Below are 20,465 nucleotides of genomic sequence, written 5' to 3'. Positions count from 1 at the left end.
AAAGTGATGAGAATGGACAGCCTTATTTTGTTCCTGATTTTAGAGGAAAAGCTTTTAGTTTTTCATCATTGAGTATGATATTGACTGAGGGTTTGTCATATGTAGCCTTTATTATGTTGATGTACTTTCCTTCTATACCCATTTTATTGAGTGTTTTAATCACAAATGGATGTTGTATCTTATCGAATGCCTTTTCTCCATCTATTGATAAGATCATATGCTCACTATCCTTTGTTTTATTAATGTGTATTACATTGATTTGCATAGGTTGAACCATCTTTGTGCCCCTAGAATGAACCCTAGTTGGTCATAGTGTATTATTTTTTTTAATGTATTGTTGTATTCGATTGGCTAGTACTTTGTTTAGGATTTTTGCATTCATATTCATTAGAGGTATTGGTCTGTAGTTTTCTAGTGCTATGGTGCCAGGGCTAGATGGGCCTCATTAAATGTGTTAAGAAGTATTGCCTCTTCTGCAATATTTTGGAAGAGTTTGAGAAGGGTAGGTATCAAATCTTCTTTGAATGTTTGGTAGAATTCACTGGTGAAGCCATCTGGTCCTAGGCTTTTATTTTGGGGGGAGGATTTTGATGTTTGTTTCAATTTCTTAAGTATTTATCCGTCTATTGAGATTTTCCATTTCTTCATGATTACGTCTAGGAAGGTTATATATTTCTAGGAACTTACCCATTTCTTCCAGGTATTGAATTTGGTGGCAGGTAGTGTTTCATAATACTCTAGGCCAGTGGTGGGCTAACTCATTAGTCAACAGAGCCAAATATCAACAGTACAACGATTGAAATTTCTTTTGAGAGCCCAATTTTTTAAACTTAAACTATATAGGTAGGTACATTGTTATTAACTTCATTAGGGTACTCCTAAGGCTTAGGAAGAGCCACACTCAAGGGGCCAAAGAGCCGCATGGGGCTCGTGAGCCGCAGTTTGCCGACCACGGCTCTAGTATGATCCTTTGTATATCTGTGATGTCTTGGTGACTTCTCTTTCATTTCTGATTTTGTTCATCCAGGTCTTTTCTCTTTTTTTCTTAGTGAGTCTAACCAGGGGTTTGTCAATTTTATTAATCTTTTCAAAGAACCAGATCTTTGTTGTATTAATTTTTATATAGTATTTTTGTTCTCTATTTCATTCTATTCTGCTCTAATTTTTATTATTTCCTCAAATCCCAGGAACCTAATATTACATCTTAAAGAGCTAGGAAAGAAGAACAAAATCAACTCACATTGTTATCTTTTACTCAACCTTGGAACAAATTCTTCAGAGTGGGTATCATCATTAGATGCTTTCATGCAATTATAGCTCATTATGCCATTTTCTAAATTAACCTAAGAAAGATTTTCATCTTCCCTGCATGTGAGTACTCTGTTCGTTTCACTCTGTCCTTTTCACTTGAATCCTTTTGAGAGTCACTGTTACACTGGAGTGAAAACAAATACTGGCCCAATTGTTTTCTATTTCCAAGCCTTATTTTCAGAAATAATGAGCTCTTATTCCTATTTAAATTATTGAGGCCTGCACTGTGTGTGATGGGAGGTGAAGGCGGTGTGAGTATAGGTCAGTGGACACCATTCATGCCCAGAAGAGCGTTTACCTTCTGGAAATAAAACTGCATAAGCAAGTTAAGGCAGGAGAGTGATAAAGATTAAACCAAAGCATTTGCTTCTAATCCGATCCAGTAGGCAAAGGGGAACCATTGCAGTTTTCAAGTAGAAATGGAAGCAACGATGGAGGCAAACTGAAACCGTCAGATTTGGACTGTGCTGTCAGAAGGAGCATTGACCAGCCTACTCTGCACTTTAGGCAACGTACCTGCTAGAGAAAAAGTAACAAACAAAAAGGATGTCAAGTAAGTTCACTTCGTTCTGAGAACCGCTGAGAAGGGAATGTACTAGAAGGATGTTGGCGGCACACAAGATCGGTGTGAAGCTGGAGGAGCAAGCAGGGGCCAAGGGTGCTCAGAGGTCGGCAGCAGCGTCTAAGCTGTGCTCCGTGGTCGCTCATGACCTGGTGGGCACTGGACCGCCTACCTTCAACCCTCTTCATCTTCACTGGCTCTTTCAACCCTGGGAGGACCTATGTCTGCCTGTCCCCCAGGAGGGGCGCCTACCTCACCTGCCCACAGGGCGCAGAGTTCATGCACCAGAGGAAATTGTGTTGAGGTTGAGAAATGCAGGTAGATGGACAACGAAAATACAAGAACTAGCCTTTCTAGGCAGGCTCCGAGAAGCACACTGACTTACAACCTGACGGCCCCAGAGGGAAAAAAGGGAAGGGCATCCCAAGAAACAGTGCCCTACACCAGGAATTCTAGGATTATCCCAGTTTATTTTTATTATTATTTTTTAATCCTCACCTGAGGATATGTTGTTATTGATTTTTAGAGAGAGAGAGAGGAAGGAGGAGGGAGGGAGGGAGGGAGGGAGGGAGAGAGAGAGAAACATCAATGGGTTGCCTCCCATATGTTCCCTGATCCCTGAACTGGGATTGAACCCAAAACCTGGACATGTGCCCTGACCGGGAATTGAACCCCCAACCTCTTGGTGTACAGGACTACACTCCACCAGTGGAGCCACTTGGCCAGCACTTCTCACAGGCTGCCATTTATGGGAAGAAATGTCACAAAGGACACATTCTTGCAAAACAACTTAGACCTGCACGAGTCCACTGGGAAGGCTAAGGTGTAGAGGGAGCACACTGAAGAGCCACCAGAAACAGGAGCTAAACGTGAAGGGAGGGTCGGGGTTGACATGTCCTAAAGGGCAGAGACAAAACCAACCTTGAAAAATGATCCCCGAGTTAAAAAGGGCAAGCAGAGCAGGTTAGAATAGGAGCAAAGATCAAGATAAATGAGGAGGGAACGGAAGAGCACCTACCTGCGTTTTAGAAGAACTCGGACCTTCAGCCGAGATCAGTTCCATGCAGGACATGGACGGATTCGGGGATGTGACCAAGTTTGGATGTGACCAGTGTTGGCGACTTCTGAGCAAGTTGCTTGGAGAAACGTGAGAAGTAGTGCGTTGGACGAGTGCTGTCTGGATTCATAACGGGGGCAAGATGACAGAGAGTAGAACGAGGGCTTGGTGCAGACCTGTCCCGCGGACTATGGAACAGGTGGCGTGTGAGCAAATGGGCGAGAGCTGCACTGAGACAGGGCGTCGTGACCTGGGCCCGGCTCCATGGGGTCACACACAGCTGCGTGCCCTCAGGAAGGCACCTCTCCTCTGCGCTGTGGCACCGTCACTGGGAAATAAGCTCATAGAACGAGGTGTCCTGCGCCGGGCAGGTGAGCCACAAGCAACCTGCCAGCCTCCACTGTGCCACCCTGAGCTCAGCGCTTTAGCCTGGCTGCCTGATGATAACAAAAAGCTGGCATTTATTCAAGCACATACCTGGTACTGGGTGCTCATCCCACTGTGTGAAGTGCTCACACGTACTCACGGGACGGGTGGGTCTTATCCGTCCCTTTTCACAGAGGGGGGCATTGGGCTTTGGAGCACCTACCACCGAGATCGGATGAATCAGATGACACCAGGCAGTCAGGGGACCAATGTCCCACGCGATTACGATGGACAAGATGGATAGCGCTACAAGGAGACGCCACTGCGACAGTCATTCTCATTTGTTGGGGTAGTTATGCCTGAGCTGTGTGATGATGGTTCCGTGTCCACTGCGCGGAACGTTTCTTCTGATGCTCATTTAACCTTGGACTGTCCACCTGAAGAAAATAACAACACAACTTGGTTGAAAGAATACAAGAAATTCTCACCAAAATTCCAAAGAGAGGATGAATGTGCAGGTAAAGAATGTATTCGCATGCTCATTTACACAAGTATCACATACGAAACAGGATTTGAAGTAAAGCCACTTCATTCACAGTAGGAGCAGTGTTCAAACCACAAAATGTATTAATATCGAAAGGAAATTCCTGCATTTAGCATCTAAACCAGCGGTTCTCAACCTGTGGGTCGCGACCCCTTTGGGGGTCGAATGACCCTTTCACAGGGGTCTCCTAAGACCATCGGAAAACACATATATAATTACATATTGTTTTTGTGATTCATCACTATGCTTTAATTATGTTCAATTTGTAACAATGAAAATCCATCCTGCATATCAGATATTTACATTACGATTCATAACAGTAGCAACGTTACAGTTATGAAGTAGCAACGAAAATAATGTTATGGTTGGGGGTCACCACAACATGAGGAACTGTATTAAAGGGTCGCGGCATTGGGAAGGTTGAGAACCACTGATCTAAACGATGGCGCCAGGCAAGAGAGGCCTTGACTCTGGGCAGGGTTAGGATTTGGGGAACTGGACCAGGGTTGGAGCTTCAGAGAAGGGCAGTATTGGGAGCAACACCTAAATCCATTTTCCCTGAGTCACAGGAATCTCAGAGCCACAGAAACTATTACATGGCCCCCTTCGTTTCAAGTGTGATTCCAAGTTCAATGTAAAGCCACCATTTGGAAACTCTAGCACAAAAGGTGTGAACTTTAAAGGCACAGTCACTGAAGAGGGTGTTTAGACTCAGGAAGACAGGGCAGTCGTAAGGTTTCTGTGTTAGCCCCCCCCCCCCCCCCCCCCCCCGTGCACGGGGTCCCCCTGGACCATTGAGGAGCGGCTGGGGCCGCTGGGAAAACTCGTAGGGAAATGGTGGCTGGTGTGTCTGAAACTCCCTGAGAGCTGCAGGAGAAGGGGCGGGATCACGGGAAGGCGGCGTTTCCCAGGTGGAAGGGAGGCCCCTGTGTGGCTAAGAGCCTCCTGTGGCTCGCTCAGGGCGGGCTCACTGAGAGCCCCCGTGTGTACCGCACGGGCCTGGGCTTAAGACAGAGAAAGTGAAAGCCGCTGAGGGAGGAACTGGGTGACCAGACCGAGTCTCGAGTCTCGGGCAGGAGGTCAGAGGAGCAGAGCAGAGGAATGGGGTGTGGGCGTCTTTGGGGAGAGTTGGTCCTGTGTGTGACTGGCAGGCCCCCGAGGGAAGGACCAAAGGTTGTGGGGCCCAGAAGGCTGCCCCCACACCCCCCTCTTCTCCTGCAGGGAGGGCCAGGCCGCCTGCTGCTGCCCGTCTCAAAGGCCCTGTCACCGCTCCGTTCCTGGGTCCCCCAGCCTGGGAGTTCAGAAGCCCCTCAGGGAGCCACCTGCCCGCGGGCACCCTCTGGGCCACGGCGCTCTGTGGTGTAGCTGCAGACAGAGCCTTTGACGGAGGCTCCGCATGAACGGATCCCCACGCAGACCCAGCGTTCCCCCTCTGAGGTGTCCCTTGTCTCCCTCCCCAGCGTTCCCCCTCTGAGGTGTCCCTTGTCTCCCTCCCCAGCGTTCCCCCTCTGAGGTGTCCCTTGTCTCCCGGCCGCAGGTGCCTTCGTCTGCAAGATGGTGCCCTTCGCCCAGTGCACGGCCGTGGTGACGGAGATCCTCACCCTGACCTGCATCGCCGTGGAGCGGCACCAAGGCCTGGTGCACCCGCTCCGAGCCAAGTGCCGCTACACCAACCGCAGGGCCTTCACCACGCTGGGTGAGGGGGTGAGGGGGTGAGGGGGTGAGGGGGTGAGGGGGTGAGGGGGTGAGGGCGTGGGGTGAGGGGGTGAGGGCATGGGGGTGAGGGGGTGAGGGCATGGGCGCAAAGGGAAGGTGATCTGGCTTCAGTCCTCTCTGTCTCCCCACCTTCCCCCCTGCCCTTCGGGCTCACCCCACCCTCCCCCTCTCCCTTCCCCCCTTCTCTTCCCCCTTCTTCCTCCTGCTCTCTTCTGGCCCAACCCCCTCCCCCCTCCCCTTGGGCCCACGCCACCCTCCCCCATGTCCTCTGGGCCCACTCACCCTCACCTCTCCCCTCCAGGTCAACCTCTCCTCCTCCTCCCCTCCCCCTCCCCCTCCCCCTTGGGCCCACCCATCCTCCCCATCCCCCTCTCCCTCCCCCTCCCCTCCGGGCCCATCCCAGCACCATGCCTCTCATTCCAGATGTGCCCCTTCGGTTTAGGGCTCAACCTTCCCAGCGGGCTGGTGTGACCTAAGCCAGCCCATGGTGGCAGGGCTGCGGGAACAGTCCTTATGACTTCCCGACCCCAGAGGTGGCTACGATGCCCAGTACGCACAGGGGCAGGAAAAGTGTGTTTAGAAAAGCGGAGAACAGGGGTGCTGCCCAGAAGGCTGGGCCGCGGGGACACTGGTGCGGGTGCTGCTGGCCCTGACAGACACAGCCACTGGGCAGTTGGCTTCCTGCGTCCATCCACGAGGCTGTCGAGCGGGCCCTGGAGGGAAACATCCTGTCCCGGAGCCGCAGTCACAGGGGGGACTCTCCCCATCATTGCATCCAGCCGTTTACAGCCCAGACCCCTCGCAGCGTGGAGTGCATTAGGCGAAACAAGCTCCGCTCTCCCAGAGCAGCTACTAGCAAAGTGACCACCCAGAGAGCGATATGCCGGATGGGAGAGCGGGGCCAGCCTTTCTCGCGCTCTCCGGGGGGCCCAGGGCTTCCGAAAGCCACTCATTTCAAGGAGACAAACCAGGCGGGACAAAATTGCTCGTTTTAGTTCATCCCAAATGTATGTCACATCCTTCCTACAAAGAACTCAAAGGCCTCTTGGCTTTTAGTAATTGGCAGCCGTTCACCATCAGGACATCTAGAGGCAGCGGGTGGTGTGGATGGAGGGCCCGGAGCGCCGCACTTGACGGAGTTATTAAAAAGGAAAGGCGCAGAGCGGGCTCGCCATCTGAAAGCACAAGTTGGTAACAGGCAGTCCAGGCGGGTCCTGCTCAGAGCGCCCAGGACCCTCTCCCACCTCCGGCCATGGCTGTGCACCTGCCCCAGCAGCAGATGCCAGACTTCCCTGCTCAGAGCTCACAGACCCCTCCGCAGTGTTCCCCTGGCCTTAGGTGTCTGCCCCTGAGCCCGCCCTGCACCCGGGATTGGCACTGAGCTAGGCCAATTAGACTCAACTCCGCCCAAACACTACTGGTGGCTGGAGAAATGACTGGACACAAGGTAACATAATACAGTGAAGAGTGGGGTAGAATAGATGTACCTGGCCATGTGCAGAGATAGATAGATAGATAGATAGATAGATAGATAGATAGATAGATGATAGATAGATAGATGATAGATGATAGATAGATAGATAGATGATAAATGATAGATAGATAGATGATAGATAGATGATAGATAGATAGATAGATAGATAGATAAATAGATAATAGGTAGAGAGACAGATAGATGATAGAGAAATGAGGGATGAAAGAGAGGGAGGGGAAGGTGGGGGGGAGAGAGAGAGAGAGAGAGAGAGAGAGAGAGAGAGAACTGTCTTGAATCATACAGGCTCTATGGGCAGTGTGCCAGGTGGTGTGTGTCCTTATAAAAAACCCGATGTGGCTTAAGTGAGTCTCAGTTCCTTGGTTCCTTGAACCCAAGACAACCCACGGTGTCCCTACTGGTCCTGCTCATATGGAAAGAGCAGAGGCGTGGGAGCAGGAAGTTTTCCCTGAAGTAGATGTTGGGCTCTTGGTTCCGGCCCGTCCCAGGCTCTGAAGATTCTCTTGCTCCTTTCGAAGCAAGTCTCCCAACAGCCTCCCGGTTTCTGCTGTTGTGTTTGTTACGTAAAGAGGAAAAGAGTGCCCATCTGAGGGCGGTGAAGGTAAACGGACTTTCCTCTTCGAGAAGAAATTGTAGAGGGTGATCTGTGTCATGCTTCAGTTTTTCATTCATCCAACCAGCACCTATTTGGCTGGGAGAATCCAGGTGGCCTGTTCTGGCTGGACAGGGCAGTGGCCCGGGAAGCTCTGTTAGAGGAGGTAGCTCTGAGTCAGGTCCTGGAGCAGGAGTGCACAGAGAGCGTGCGAGCAGGTGCCGATCCGGGAGGCCAGCAGGGAGGCGCGGAGCAGCACGGTGCCTTCCGGTGCAGGGACGGAAGCCAGCTCTGTAGCCCAGGAGGGGACTCGGTGCGCAGAACATGGACTGACATGTAGGAGGGAAGCAGGAGGTGGGTGAGATGACAAAGGCCCTTGTCAAGGAGTCGGGTCTTATTTGGAGGCAATGGGACAGTTACTGACGTTCAAACATGGGAAATGTGTTTTAGGGAGACTCTTCCACCAGCACTTTTGAGGGGGGCTGAGAGGGTGGAGGTGAGAACACGCAAGGAGACCATTGCACGGCTCCTGGGGAGGTGACGGGGTGCACGGGGCCTTGGAGTGTGTATGCTTAGAGGATTGGGCACGACGTGTTTTGCTTGGCTGAGTCGTATTCTGATGACTGTGCCCTGTTACAGGTGTGGTCTGGCTGGTGGCGGTCATCGTGGGAGCCCCCATGTGGCACGTGCAGCGGCTCGAGGTGGGTTCAGGGCGCGGGCTGATATTGATACTAGGAGAATGTCCCGCCCTCTTGATTGAAATCCTTTTCCTTCCTGCAAGAGATTTCAGCGAATCTGCGTGATCTCAATGATTTCACTCGCGGTTTTCCAACCGGACTCAGATAACACGTGTTCAGATTTCCCCGCTGTTTTATCTCGCACTTCCTTGACCTTCCGTGGGTCAGACGGGCCAGGGTCAGGGTCTGCATCTTCCTGCAGCTGGACGCGGCTCGCCGAGGGTCCTGCGTGGCCAGTCAGGTCGTGAGCGTCCGGGGGTCACTCCAAATATTTTTATTTTAAAGTCACATAAAAAAATTGTGATCGATTATCTACTTATTAGTTGATTCTCTGTCCTAAGTCCTTCCTCACCTGTCTTCTATTCAGTGACAAATTGCAGTTTGAATTGGAAACGTGGGGGGATTGTCTTATCCAGCCTCTTGGTCAGCTGGGCCCCGCCTTGCCTGGGGAGTCACAGAGGGGGCGGGGCCCCGCTGGTTTCTAGTGGCCCCGCCCATTGGGGGCGTGTCCAGCACAGACACTGGTCTTCAAACCCAGGTCAGGTAGCGCAGCGCACAGGACTCCCTGAGACAATGTTTAAACTGTGCGTCCTTCTGTGCTTTTGAAATCAACACAGCATGCGACGTCCACCAGCAAGGGTGTCAGATGTGCCTCAGACAAGGGTCCACTTAAAACCTGGCGTTATTTATTTATTTTTATTTTTTAAATTTTATTTTAAAAATATCTAGTTGGTATGCAATCTTATACCAACTAGATTGGGTATATTAGTCTCAGGTGTACAATATAGGGATTTTTAGGCCCTAGAATGTGATCACCCCCTGACTCTGGTGTCATCTTCATCCTGTGCACTCCTCACAATGTTGTTGACTCTGTTCCCCTTCCCCTGCTCACCCTACTCTCCCCTCCCGTCTGGTAACCACCCTGTGGTCTCTGTTCCTATGAGACTGGTTATGTTTTGTTTTGTTTTTAAATCCCGCATATACATGAACTCACATGGTTTTTGTCTTTGCCTAGTACTATTTCCCTTAGCATGATTCCTCGATATCCATCCATGTTGTCACAGATGGCAAGATTTCATTCTTTTTGTGGCTGAGTAGTACTCCATTGTACACATATACCTCATCTTCTTTTTAAAAAATATGTCTTTATTGATTTCACAGAGGAAGGGAGAGGGAGAGAGAGATAGAAACCTCAATGATCAGAGAGAATCATTGATCGGCTGCCTACTGCATGCTCTCTACTGGAGATGGAGCCCACAACCTGGGCATGTGCCCTGACTGGGAATCGAGCCGTGACCTCCTGGCTCATAAGTCAATGCTCAACCACCTAGCCACGCTGGCCAGGCCACCTCAACTTCTTTATCTACTCATTTATTGATGGGCACCTATGCTGCTTCCCTACCTTGGCTATTGTAGAGAATGCCGCAGTGAATGTAGGGCTGCAGATAAATCAGTGTTCTCATTGTTTGTTTGTGTGTGTGTGTGTGTGTGTGTGTGTGTGTGTGTGTGTGTGTTTTAAAATATATTTTATTGATTTTTTACAGAGAGGAAGGGAGAGAGATAGAGAGCTAGAAACATCGATGAAAGAGAAACATTGATCAGCTGCCTCCTGCACATCTCCCACTGGGGATGTGCCCGCAACACAGGTACATGCCCTTGACCGGAATTGAACCTGGGACCCCTCAGTCCGCAGGCTGACGCTCTATCCACCGAGCCAAACCGGTTTCGGCAATGTTTGTTTTTTTGAGTAAATATCAAAAATGCAATTGCTCGGTCATAGGGTAATTCTATTTTAGTAGCTTGAGGAATCGCCATCCTGCTTCCCACGGTGGCTGCACCCGTCAGCACTCCCCCCAGCAGTGCACAAGGGCTCCCTTCGCTCCACATCCTCCCTAGCACATGTGTCTGTGGACTTCCTGATGGTAGCCACTCTGCCAGGCGTGAGGTGGCATCTCACTGTGGGTTTGACTTGCCTTTCCCTGCTGATTCGTGCTGTTAAGCCTCTTTCCCTAGGTCTGCTGGCATCTGTATGTCCTCTTTGGATAAATGCCTTTTCACGTCCTCTGGCCAATTCTCGATCGGATTGTTATTTTTTGTGTGTGTGATTGAGTTGTGTGAGTTTACTCTCTGTTTTGTAGACCAACCCCTTATCGGACATACCATTTGTGAATAAGCTCTCCCAGTCGGTTGGTGGTCTTGTCCCTTCGTTGGTGGTCTCCTTCGCTGAGCAAAAGCTTTCAGTCTGGTGCAGTTCCGATTGATTGTTTTTATTCTGTTCTCTTGCTTGAGGGGATGTGTCCAAACAGATATCACGCAGATGGACGTCCGATAGTTACTTGCTGTGCTTTCTTCTCGGAGATTTATGCTTTCAGGCCTTAGGCCTTGCACGGAACCTGTAGCCCGTTGGGAGTTTATTTTGTAGATGAGGTGAGAGAATGGCCCGTTTCGCTTTTCTGCACGTCTCTGTCCGGGAGCATGCGGCTTGATTCTCGACCTAAGTGGATGCTGAGTGAGAGACGCTCCAACACGCGGGCAGGAGGCCAGCTCCTTCCATTCCCTGCTACCTGGTGGGACGCAGGACGGAGCCTGGCGCTGGCCTGGCGCTCCCCCGGTCACCTCACCGCCAGGACAGTGCTAGTTTGTCGCTAACGTGTCCAGCTCGGTGTCACGACCCCATCAGCCCGAATCCTCCTGGGTTGGCAACGTCTCCCTCCCCGGTGGGAGCTGCTGTGGGTCCAGCACCCGGCCCGCTGGAGAGGGGATGCCCATCCCCTACTTCTCTGCCTCCTCACCTGTCCCTCTCTCCTGGGGTTGCGGAGCAGAGTGGGGACAGGAGAGGAGGTGCCCCTGAGTGTGACTGTGGCCTGTGACTGAGCCTTTACCTCACGGATGTCTCCACGAGAAAACTGCCCAGGTTCCGGCTGCTGCTCCTGCTCCGGTGGCTGCTCCGGAAGCGTGGGCTCCGGCACTCTGTGACCCGCCCCCTCTCCGAGGCCTGTTCTCCCACAGGAAACCCACACGGAGGGGCCCCGTTCAGAAACGGCCTCACTCATTCCCACTGTGGGGTCCATTTCCTGCCCACAGAACTCTAGGAGATTTGTCTGCTTTTAAAATGCAATTATTTTATCCCTAGCCAGTCGGCTCAGTGGATAGAGCGTTGGCCTGCAGACCAAAGGGATCTGGGGTTGATTCTGGTCAAGGGCATGTACTTGGTTGCAGGCTCCTGGTCGGGGTGCGTGCAGGAGACCAACAATGTGTTTCTCTCACATGGATATTTCTCTCTGTCTTCCCTTCTCTCTTCCACTCTCCCTAAACATCAATGGGAAAATGTCCTTGGGTGAGGATTAACAAAAATAAATACAATTACTGTAGTACATGCTCCAAATAGATTTTAAATCTATAGAACTAATTTAGTTTGTAGAAAATACACATAATCTAAGTGACAAACCCAGTGCTTGCTGCCGGGTAGAGCAGCCAAATCAAATTTGCTTTCTGTCAGGAAAAAGTATGAGTTCATTCTTCAAAGCAAATAACTGTATTTATATGCATCCCGCAGCCTCCTTCTCGCGCCTACATTCTATCAGAGCCAGTGTGTGCGAGCCTGACTGAGGCTGGCACTGCCACCTGGTGCCGTAAAGCACCACCGACCCCTCGGTTTCTTCTTGCAGGCTCCCTCCCAGGGCTGACATATAGGACAACGAGAGTCCTGGTGCACAAAATCTGTGCACTCGGGTGGGGGGGCGGTCCCTCAGCCCAACCTGCGCCCTCTCGCAGTCCAGGAGACCTCAGGGGATGTCCGACTGCCGGCTTAGTTGGGGAGTGGGCCTAAGCCGGTAGTCAGACATCCTCAGTGCTGCCCTGGTGGTGGAAGAGGCTCCCGCCACCGCCACTGCATTCGTCAGCCGTGAGCCTGGCTTCTGGCTGAGTGGCACTGGCTGAGTGGCGCTCCCCCTGTGGGCGTGCACTGACCACCAGGAGGCAGCTCCCGCATTGAGTGTCTGCCCCTGGTGGTCAGTGCTCGTCATAGCAACTGGTCGTTCCACCAGAGCGCACCTGTCCCTGTCGGCCAGCCACCTGTGCTGCGCTAGGACATGCCAGCGAGCAGTCGCCGTGGTTGGCCCTGCTGGTGCCCTCTGCATGGAGTCAGGTGGATTTCATTTTGATGTCCTGTTCCCGGGGAGTCTGGATCTTTAACTTACTCTTCACTGAGTGTTTTCATTTCAGTTAGTTGTGTCTGTAAATAATGTCTAGATCAGAGCGTGAAGTTTATCTTTGGTGAATATACAACCCCCCCCGCCCCCACCACCCCCTTCAATTGGCACTGAAGAGTGGAGATAAAATCTGTTGGGGATGGAGGCGGAAGGACGGCTAAGACTTAAGTATCTTCCATCTGAGAAGTGCCAGAGTGGGTAAAATGACAGTCGCTTTGATAAATTCCCTAACGTTTATTCCTATTATCCAGAAAAATGATGTTTGAATACATGCTAAATGTTTACGTTGTCTCTTATTAGCATTGCTCTTTTTCTTAATATTGTTACTAGCAATACATCTGAACTGATGAGATGAGTCTGTCAGAAATGGTATTAATACACAGACATTGACTTTCTATAAAATACACCCCTCAAAGGCTTATCAGGGAGTCTGAATATTTTTATATCAGCAATATTTTTATATCAGTTTGGATCCCACTTTCTCATTCACCTCAGAATCTCTTGTTTTATTAAATTTATTGGGGTGACATTGTAACTGGTATTTTCATTCATATGTCGGTCATTGAAGTATTCTTGTACCCCATTGAAAACTTATGACCAGAGTGTGAAGAGTGGAGAGAGATAGAAAGCCAACAGGCTTTGGACCTCAATTCCACTTAAAATAGAAAAGAAAGTATTAAATCTCCGAAGAATTTAAGCAGCAACGTGGGGAAAACCCCCACAGTTCAGAACAAAAGGACAAATTGTATGTCGTTTGAGGCATGTCCCCATGGTAACCACATCAGGGTCTGCATCCCCGTGGTCCTTGGCTGCTGGCTCTCCTCACCCAGCCCTTTTCATCCCAAAGATCAAGTACGACTTCCTCTACGAAAAGCAGCACGTCTGCTGCTTGGAGGAGTGGAGCAGCCCCGTGCACCAGAAGGTCTACACCACCTTCATCCTCGTCATCCTCTTCCTCCTGCCGCTGCTGGTGATGCTCAGCCTGTACAGTAAGATCGGTTACGAACTCTGGATCCACAGGAGAGTGGGGGACAGCTCGGTGCTTCGAACCATCCATGGAAACGAGATGTCAAAAATCGCCAGGTCGGTTTAATGAAAGATTCTCCTCAGTTTCGTATCTATATGATTTGTTGGCTGCCTCCTGCATGGATCGAGCCCGCAACCCCGGCGTGTGCCCTGACCGGGAATCGAACTGTGACCTCCTGGTTCCTAGGTGGACGTTCAAGCACTGAGCCAGGCTCAAATGTTTTTAATTAGTTGTGCTGGACGGGACGGTTACCGGGGACCTCAGAGTTCTGGAGTGCGTTTGTTAGTGCCATTTGTCCTTCGCGTGTAGGGATGAGCTCTCTGTACGCTTTTGAGGGTCCATGTGTGGCAGGAAGAAAGAGCAAGCTCACCAGCCCCCACATGCACCCTCTCAGATGGAAGCTTCCTCGGGGTTTAGACAGTGTCTGTTCCGTCGATATGTCAGCAGGACGAGGTGGGAGAGCTGTGGACTCCCCTCCCTGCCACTCACAGCCCCGCGATGCCCAGAAGTCTCCTTCCTCCGGCCCCGCCTTCCTCACTGGTCCCAGGGAGCACGGAGTCCGTCCCTCCTGCCTCCCACCCAGGCACGACGCTAAAATATGTGAGATGATACTTAGGAAAATCCTTGAGAAGCCAGAACGTGCTATTTTCTTTAGTTATTGATATCTTTTATCTTTACCAAAGGGCATTGCTTTTTGATTGCATTCATTAGCGGAAAATTTAAAATGCAACTTATGGCTCATTTTACAATCGACACGGAATGTCCATTAAAAACAAAAATAAAACAAAACCTGGTAAGAAGTCCAGTGGTTTGAGGAGACTTTTGCATTTCTTCACATGCGCAGCGCCCCCTGGTGCCCAGTTTGTAGGAAGACATCCTCCCTCAGTGCAGGAGATGCTCAGCAGCTTGGAACGTCCCTGGACTCAGCTCCCCTCCCTCCTGGGAAGAAAGGGCTGCCACGTGGAAATGAGAAATAATGACTATGGACTTGTATAGATTTAAAGCACCAGGCGGATGAGCCGATTGCTTGCACCTGCTTATCACCTTTACGGGAGTAATGGAGAAAACTAGTTTGAAATCCTGGTTAATGATATCCCTTAAAGATATAATAAAGGTTTACATTTTAATTATATCTTGGGGCTGCCCATATTTCATAAATATTGGTATTTTCCTATCACAGGGGCGAGTGGCCTTCCATGTAAAAGAATAAGAGCTTAGGCACAGAAGTCAGGCTGCCTAAATTTAAACACGAGGAGCCCTGATTCCTTTAAACCCCTTACTGGCCAGCCTGACCTTGCAGGTTACTTGACCTTCTCGGGGCCCCGTTTCTGCATCCGTCAAAGGCTTGCTGGGAAGACCAATGACATCACCCGTGCCCAGCAACCCGCGGGAGGCCGGCCCCCTCTGCGCACACGTCCGAGGGTGTTTATAATGCGAGAGGTGTGGGGGTAGGGTGATGGCGACGGGAAGGTGATGGGCAGCCCACACTGAACTGATCGTTAACTCTGTTTTAACGTCGGTGGAACGATGGTTAGCGGTCCGGGCTCCGGCTTGATTGACTAGCTTTGCCATCGAGCCGACACGCTTGCCCGGGAGAGGTTAACCGACACTGTGTCCCCGTGGGCCCAGGAAGAAGAAGCGGGCTGTGGCCATGATGGTGACCGTGGTGGCCCTCTTTGCCGCGTGCTGGGCTCCTTTCCACGTCTTGCACATGCTGGTGGAATACAGTGAGTGTGGGCCTCCCCTGACGGGCCCTGCTGCGTCTCCCGCCGGAATGCACAACGCACCTGGGAATGTGTCGCTGTGCGCGGGGCCCATCAAGTACCGAATGTTGAATGGGTTTCTTTCGTGTTTGCAAGGCCACTAGACCCGTGGTCGGCAAACTGCGGCTCTCGAGCCACATGCGGCTCTTTGGCCCCTTCAGTGTGGCTCTTCCACAAAATACCACGTGTGGGCGCGCATGTACAGTGTGATTGAAACTTTGTGGCCCATGCGCAGGAGTCGATTTTCGGCCTGGGTGAGTCTATTTTGAAGAAGTACTGTTGCTATTTGGCTCTGTTGACTAATGAGTTTGCCGACCACTGGGCTAGACCATTCCATGGCAGAGAATTCTGTCTGACCGTGACCACATCTTTAATAATTACAGACGAGCCAGGGACACTCTGACACCCTCCCTCCATGCTGTGCCTTCTGCGCCCCCGAGTCACACAGGTGTCGGGAGTGGAGGCAGCCTCTGTCCCCAGCGAGAGCCCTGCCCCGAGCCCCATGAACTCAGTAACCTGTGCATTCCCGCCCTTCGGAAGTCTCCCCACGGCCTCCGACGTGGCGGGGTCCTCGGATGACCGCGTTTCTGTAGCAGGGAACGTTTGCAGAGCAACCACGACTCCCAGGGTAACTGCAGCTTGCAGTCCGGTTGGATGCATGAGCCCCATGTCTGCTGGGCCCAGCGTGGTGGTCAGCCTGGCTGTTCTGGGAATGAAAGCTCCTCACAGGGCTGTGTTCTGTGACACCCCTGCTCCCCCGAGAGCGGCCTGGAGCAGTTCCCACACCTTCAGCCACTCGCCCAAGTGCGAACCAATGCTCCTTGCTGTCTTAAGTCCTTTCCCCATAAAAATCTGACCTTAGACATGAACCCAAAGGCGGATGAGACGCAGAGGTTTCGTTTTCGGGCCATTAAGACAGATGCGCCTTCTCAATGTGCCTCTCATTCCAGGCAGCTTCGAGGAGGAGCACGACGAGGTCACCATCAAGATGACTTTTGCCGTCGTGCAATTCCTGGGGTTCGCCAACACCATCTGCAACCCCATCGTTTACGCCTTCATGAACGAGAACTTCAAAAAGAACTTCCTGGCCGCCGTGTGCTGCTGCGTGGTGAGGGAAACCCTGTCCCCCGCATGGCGGCGGCGTGGGCCCTCGGGGACGGCCATGACGCAGAAGCGAGCCGCGTGGGGCCGGAGGGAGGACGCCGCGGAGGAGACCAAGGGCGAGGCGTTCAGCCACGGCCACATCGAGGTCAAGCTGTGCGACCTGCCCGAGGAGACACGGCGGCCCCGGTGACCGCCCCCTCGCGTCCTGGGCCGGAGCAGCTGCGTCAGGCCCTGGTGCACGTGGCCACAGCGCCCTCATCATGAATGTCACATCTCCATCGGGAGGGAAGTGACTGTGAGCACAGGCCAGAGACTTCTCTCACTGGTCGAGTGATGAAACGGAGTCACCTTGAGTCATTTCCCCATAAAAATCTGACCTTAACCATGAACGCACAGTTTTGAGAAATGAGTGACCCATCCTGTGGATCATTCGTGTGGATTTAAAGTCTCGTACACGCGTGGCTGGTAGTCTCCCCTCCAGTCAACGTGACGTGGCTTTTCTGTGTTGTTGAAACTGGATGAGAAAATAAAAATGGCATCTTCCTTCTTGAGTAAGAGTCGAGCATGTAATTCCAGGGCCGCTTGAACTTGAAGCTTGGGGACGCTGCTGGCGGCCAGGTCTGCCCAATGGTGATAATGCCGAGGAAGACGGGGAGCAGCAGGCGGCAGGTGAGTGATGCAGAGGCAGGCACCTGGGCTTGAGCTGCTGCTGCTTCTTTTGTTTTAATCCTCACCCAAGGATGTTTTTCCATGATTTTAGAGAGAGTGGAAGAGAGAGGGAAAGACAGCAAGGAACATCGATGTGAGAGAAACACATCGATTGGTTGCCTCCTGCACACGCCCTGACCAGGGCCCGGGCGGGGGGGAGCCTGCAGCCAAGGTACGTACCTTGACGGGAATCGAACCTGGGACCCTGTGGTTCGCAGGCCGATGCTCTATCTGCTGAGCTGGTCTGGCCAGGGCTGGGCTTGAGCTTCTGGTGGTCCCACCAGTCACCACCGCTGTGCCCATGAGCCCGCCCCGTAACCCCCACGCTCACTACTTCCTGTGGGAACAGTGGCTGCGAGCAGATGGCCGTGTTCTGAGCTCTGTCCCAGCCCCTGGCTCTCAGGCCTCCCTCTGCCCCCCTCCCTTTCTGAGGCTGGTCCTTGCCTTCCCGACTGCCACTCACGCCCACATTGTAACGGGTTCTCCACTCGCAAGGAGAAGGAGTCTCTTCTGAGGGTGACATGGTAGGCCAAGCTACCCTGAATGTTTGCATTGTGAGCCCTTTGCTCTTTACCAGCGGGATGAAAGGCTTCTGGCTCCAGGAGGGGCTGTTGGCGCAGGTAGCAGAGGAGAGAATCAACCCCGCGCCCATGGCATTCACGGCGCCCATCATGGCCCCGCGAAAGGGGCAGGCAGGCCCGCAGGGCGCCCCACTCTGGGCCTCACCTATATCTCCCTTCACTTCAACTCCCACTTCTCGGCTCCTCCTCTGCCTCCCAGATGAGCGCTCCCTCCTCACTGAGTCCCAGCCTGCACAGCTGCAGGTTCCCGCGTGGGTTCCCCCCGGGGAGGCCTGGGAACCAGAGAACGCGGCCGCTGGCGTCTTTCTCGAGGCGGACATTTCATTGTCTCTGGCGACATGAGCACGAATGACAGGAAGCAAAGGGGGAAGAGTGTGGTTTCAGGAAGGCATCTGCAGGACACGGGGCGACCAAGTGGCCCAGCTGGCGCAGGGCGGTGCACGGAGGCCGCGATGCTGGGTGGCTGGTGCGTGCTGAAAGGCCTCGTCCTGGCCTCGTGCTGGGCGCGCCCTGCGATGGCTGGGCACCTGCAGCCACGATTATCTCCATCTCACGAAGCCGTCAGGGACGAGCCGGACTCACTGATGTTGGTTATTCTCACTCAATCAGCAAATTCCGGCGCCTTTTCCTAAGCGCGAGGCACACTCCCCCTGGGACTCAGGGAAGAGCACGTGAGGTTAGAGGCCCGTCCTTCCAGGGTGGGCGCTGCCGCCCGGCAGCCAGGCCTGAGCCCTGAGCGATCAGGGAAGGATCTGAGCATTTCCCGCCAGGCTCCTGGCAGCCGGGCCTGAGCCCTGAGCGATCAGGGAAGGACCTGAGCGGTTCCCACCGGGCTCCTGGCAGCCGGGAGAGGGAGACCTTCCTCACGCACATTGTGTTAATGCCGCTTCAGAGACTAAAGCCGCAGCAGCCGCTCCTTCCCATCGGACATGGCTCTTTGCTGTGAACGTTGGGAAGAGGCGGTCCAGTCCATCGCTGAGGAACGCCTACTCTCAGCGGGAGAAGCGAGTCCTGAGGGGGGAGCGGGCTGTGAGGCCACGGGGAGTCCCCACCTTCGCAAAGGGGCCCTGGGACAGCCTCCTCTCTCCCTTCCCTGAGTCTCTCCAGCCCCTTGGTCTCGCACCCTGGGATCTGCTCTTTCCCCCTTTTCTCTCTCTTCATTCTGTCCGGTTTCCCCTCATCGGGTGTGTGATCCGGGAGGGGGGCTTGGGTGGGAGAGGAGGGATAACACCGAGCCTTCCCCTTGCCAGCCTTTGGGCAAAAAGACAAAACCCTGAAAGGACGTGTGTCGCACACCTGCAAGCGCTTTGCTTCATGATGGATCACGGGGCCACACGCGCTCTGTGCCTGCAGAACGCCCCTCCCTTCCCGCCTGTGGGTCAGGACACCAGCCTCAGGCACGCCAGGCCGCCTCTGGCTATTCTAAGTCCCAAACAACTTTAAAAAGAAGGGCCAAGTCGCAGGGCTATGTGCCTTATTTAAAGACTTATCATAAATGACAAGGATCAAGAGAGCGTGGCACTGGCCTGAGGATAGATGTAAATGCGCAAGAATAGAGACGCCAGAAGTAGAAACACACGTATATGGTCAAGGTGTCAACACGATTCAGTGGGAAAGGCAACTCTTTCAACCAAATGGCTCTGGGACAACGGGAGGTCCCAATACCCAAACCAGACCCTTTATCCCTCTACTGCTTTTTTAAAAATATATTTTTATTGATTCCAGAGAGGAAGGGAGAGGGAGAGAGAGAGAAACATCAATGATGAGAGAGGATCATCAATTGACTGCCTCCTGCTTACCCCCAACCGGGGATCAAGCCCGCAACCCGGGCATGTGCCCTGATGGGGAAGTGAACCGTGACCTCCTGGTTCATAGGTGGACGCTCAGCCACTGAGCCACGCCGGCCGGGCTGCCCTTCTGCTGCTTGTAGAAGTCACTCCCCCTGGGTTTCTGGAGTGAGCCCATGCCACCTGCAGCAAGGAACTACTAGCCGCCAAAATGTAGCCCCTGTGGCTACTGGGTGCCAGGGGAGACCACGTGCCACACCAACCAGTGACCATGTAGCCAAACTGCCTGGCCTGAGCGGGGCACTGTCCCATCCCCCGAGTCACAGGCTGAGAGGTCCCAGACGCAGTTCATAATCAAATGGACCAGCTAGTGCAGGTCCAGAGGGCACAGGTGAGTGCACGGACAGGTGTCACCTTCCCCCCTGTCACTCATCACCCTCGCAGGGTCTCCTTTCTGGCTCGTGCCCACGCCTCATGTGGTGGGTCATCAGTTGCTGGGAGAGGTGCGCTCCGTCTCCTGCTGTGCTCCACATGTGTCCGCTTCCTCCACGAGCGCCGGCTTCCTCCAGCCGCCAGCCAGCCTGCTGATGGGCTGCGGCTACGCTACAGGTGCCGCGCACAGGACGCGTGTCTTTCTTGGTGAGCCGCCAGTTTATAATTATGAAATGTCCCTTTCTATCTCTAGTAGCTACAGGGAGGCTTTCAAGGAAAAAAGCATTATCAATAGACCTTCTTTAAATATATTTAATAATAATATTAAATATATTTAATAAAGTTAAAAATGATGTGCACCCCTGTTCATTAATAAAAACAATAACTCAAAAATAGAAAAACAAACAAACCCGAGTGCCCAGCCACAGGAATGGCCAAATCATTTACGTTATGTCCATATGATCTTTATTTTCAA

At 52.5% G+C, this 20,465-nt stretch overlaps 1 protein-coding gene across 1 annotated transcript in view; it reads left to right on the top strand.

Annotated features, from left to right (window-relative positions):
- The window catches only part of QRFPR (pyroglutamylated RFamide peptide receptor), a 28,552-nt gene extending 11,519 nt beyond the window's left edge, over positions 1-17,033 (top strand). The window contains exons 2-6 of the mRNA XM_059695120.1: positions 5,378-5,536; positions 8,280-8,341; positions 13,436-13,671; positions 15,245-15,342; positions 16,329-17,033. Of these exons, the coding sequence (XP_059551103.1) occupies positions 5,378-5,536; positions 8,280-8,341; positions 13,436-13,671; positions 15,245-15,342; positions 16,329-16,672 (899 nt within the window). The 3' untranslated portion in view covers positions 16,673-17,033. The remainder of the gene's footprint in view (positions 1-5,377; positions 5,537-8,279; positions 8,342-13,435; positions 13,672-15,244; positions 15,343-16,328) is intronic.
- The last annotated feature ends 3,432 nt before the right edge of the window (positions 17,034-20,465 follow it).

Source organism: Myotis daubentonii, chromosome 5 (assembly GCF_963259705.1).
Source record: "Myotis daubentonii chromosome 5, mMyoDau2.1, whole genome shotgun sequence".
NCBI classification, from domain to species: Eukaryota; Metazoa; Chordata; class Mammalia; order Chiroptera; family Vespertilionidae; genus Myotis; species Myotis daubentonii.
The sequence above is the reverse complement of the archived record's forward strand: the minus strand, read 5'-3'. Positions and strand labels throughout refer to the sequence as shown.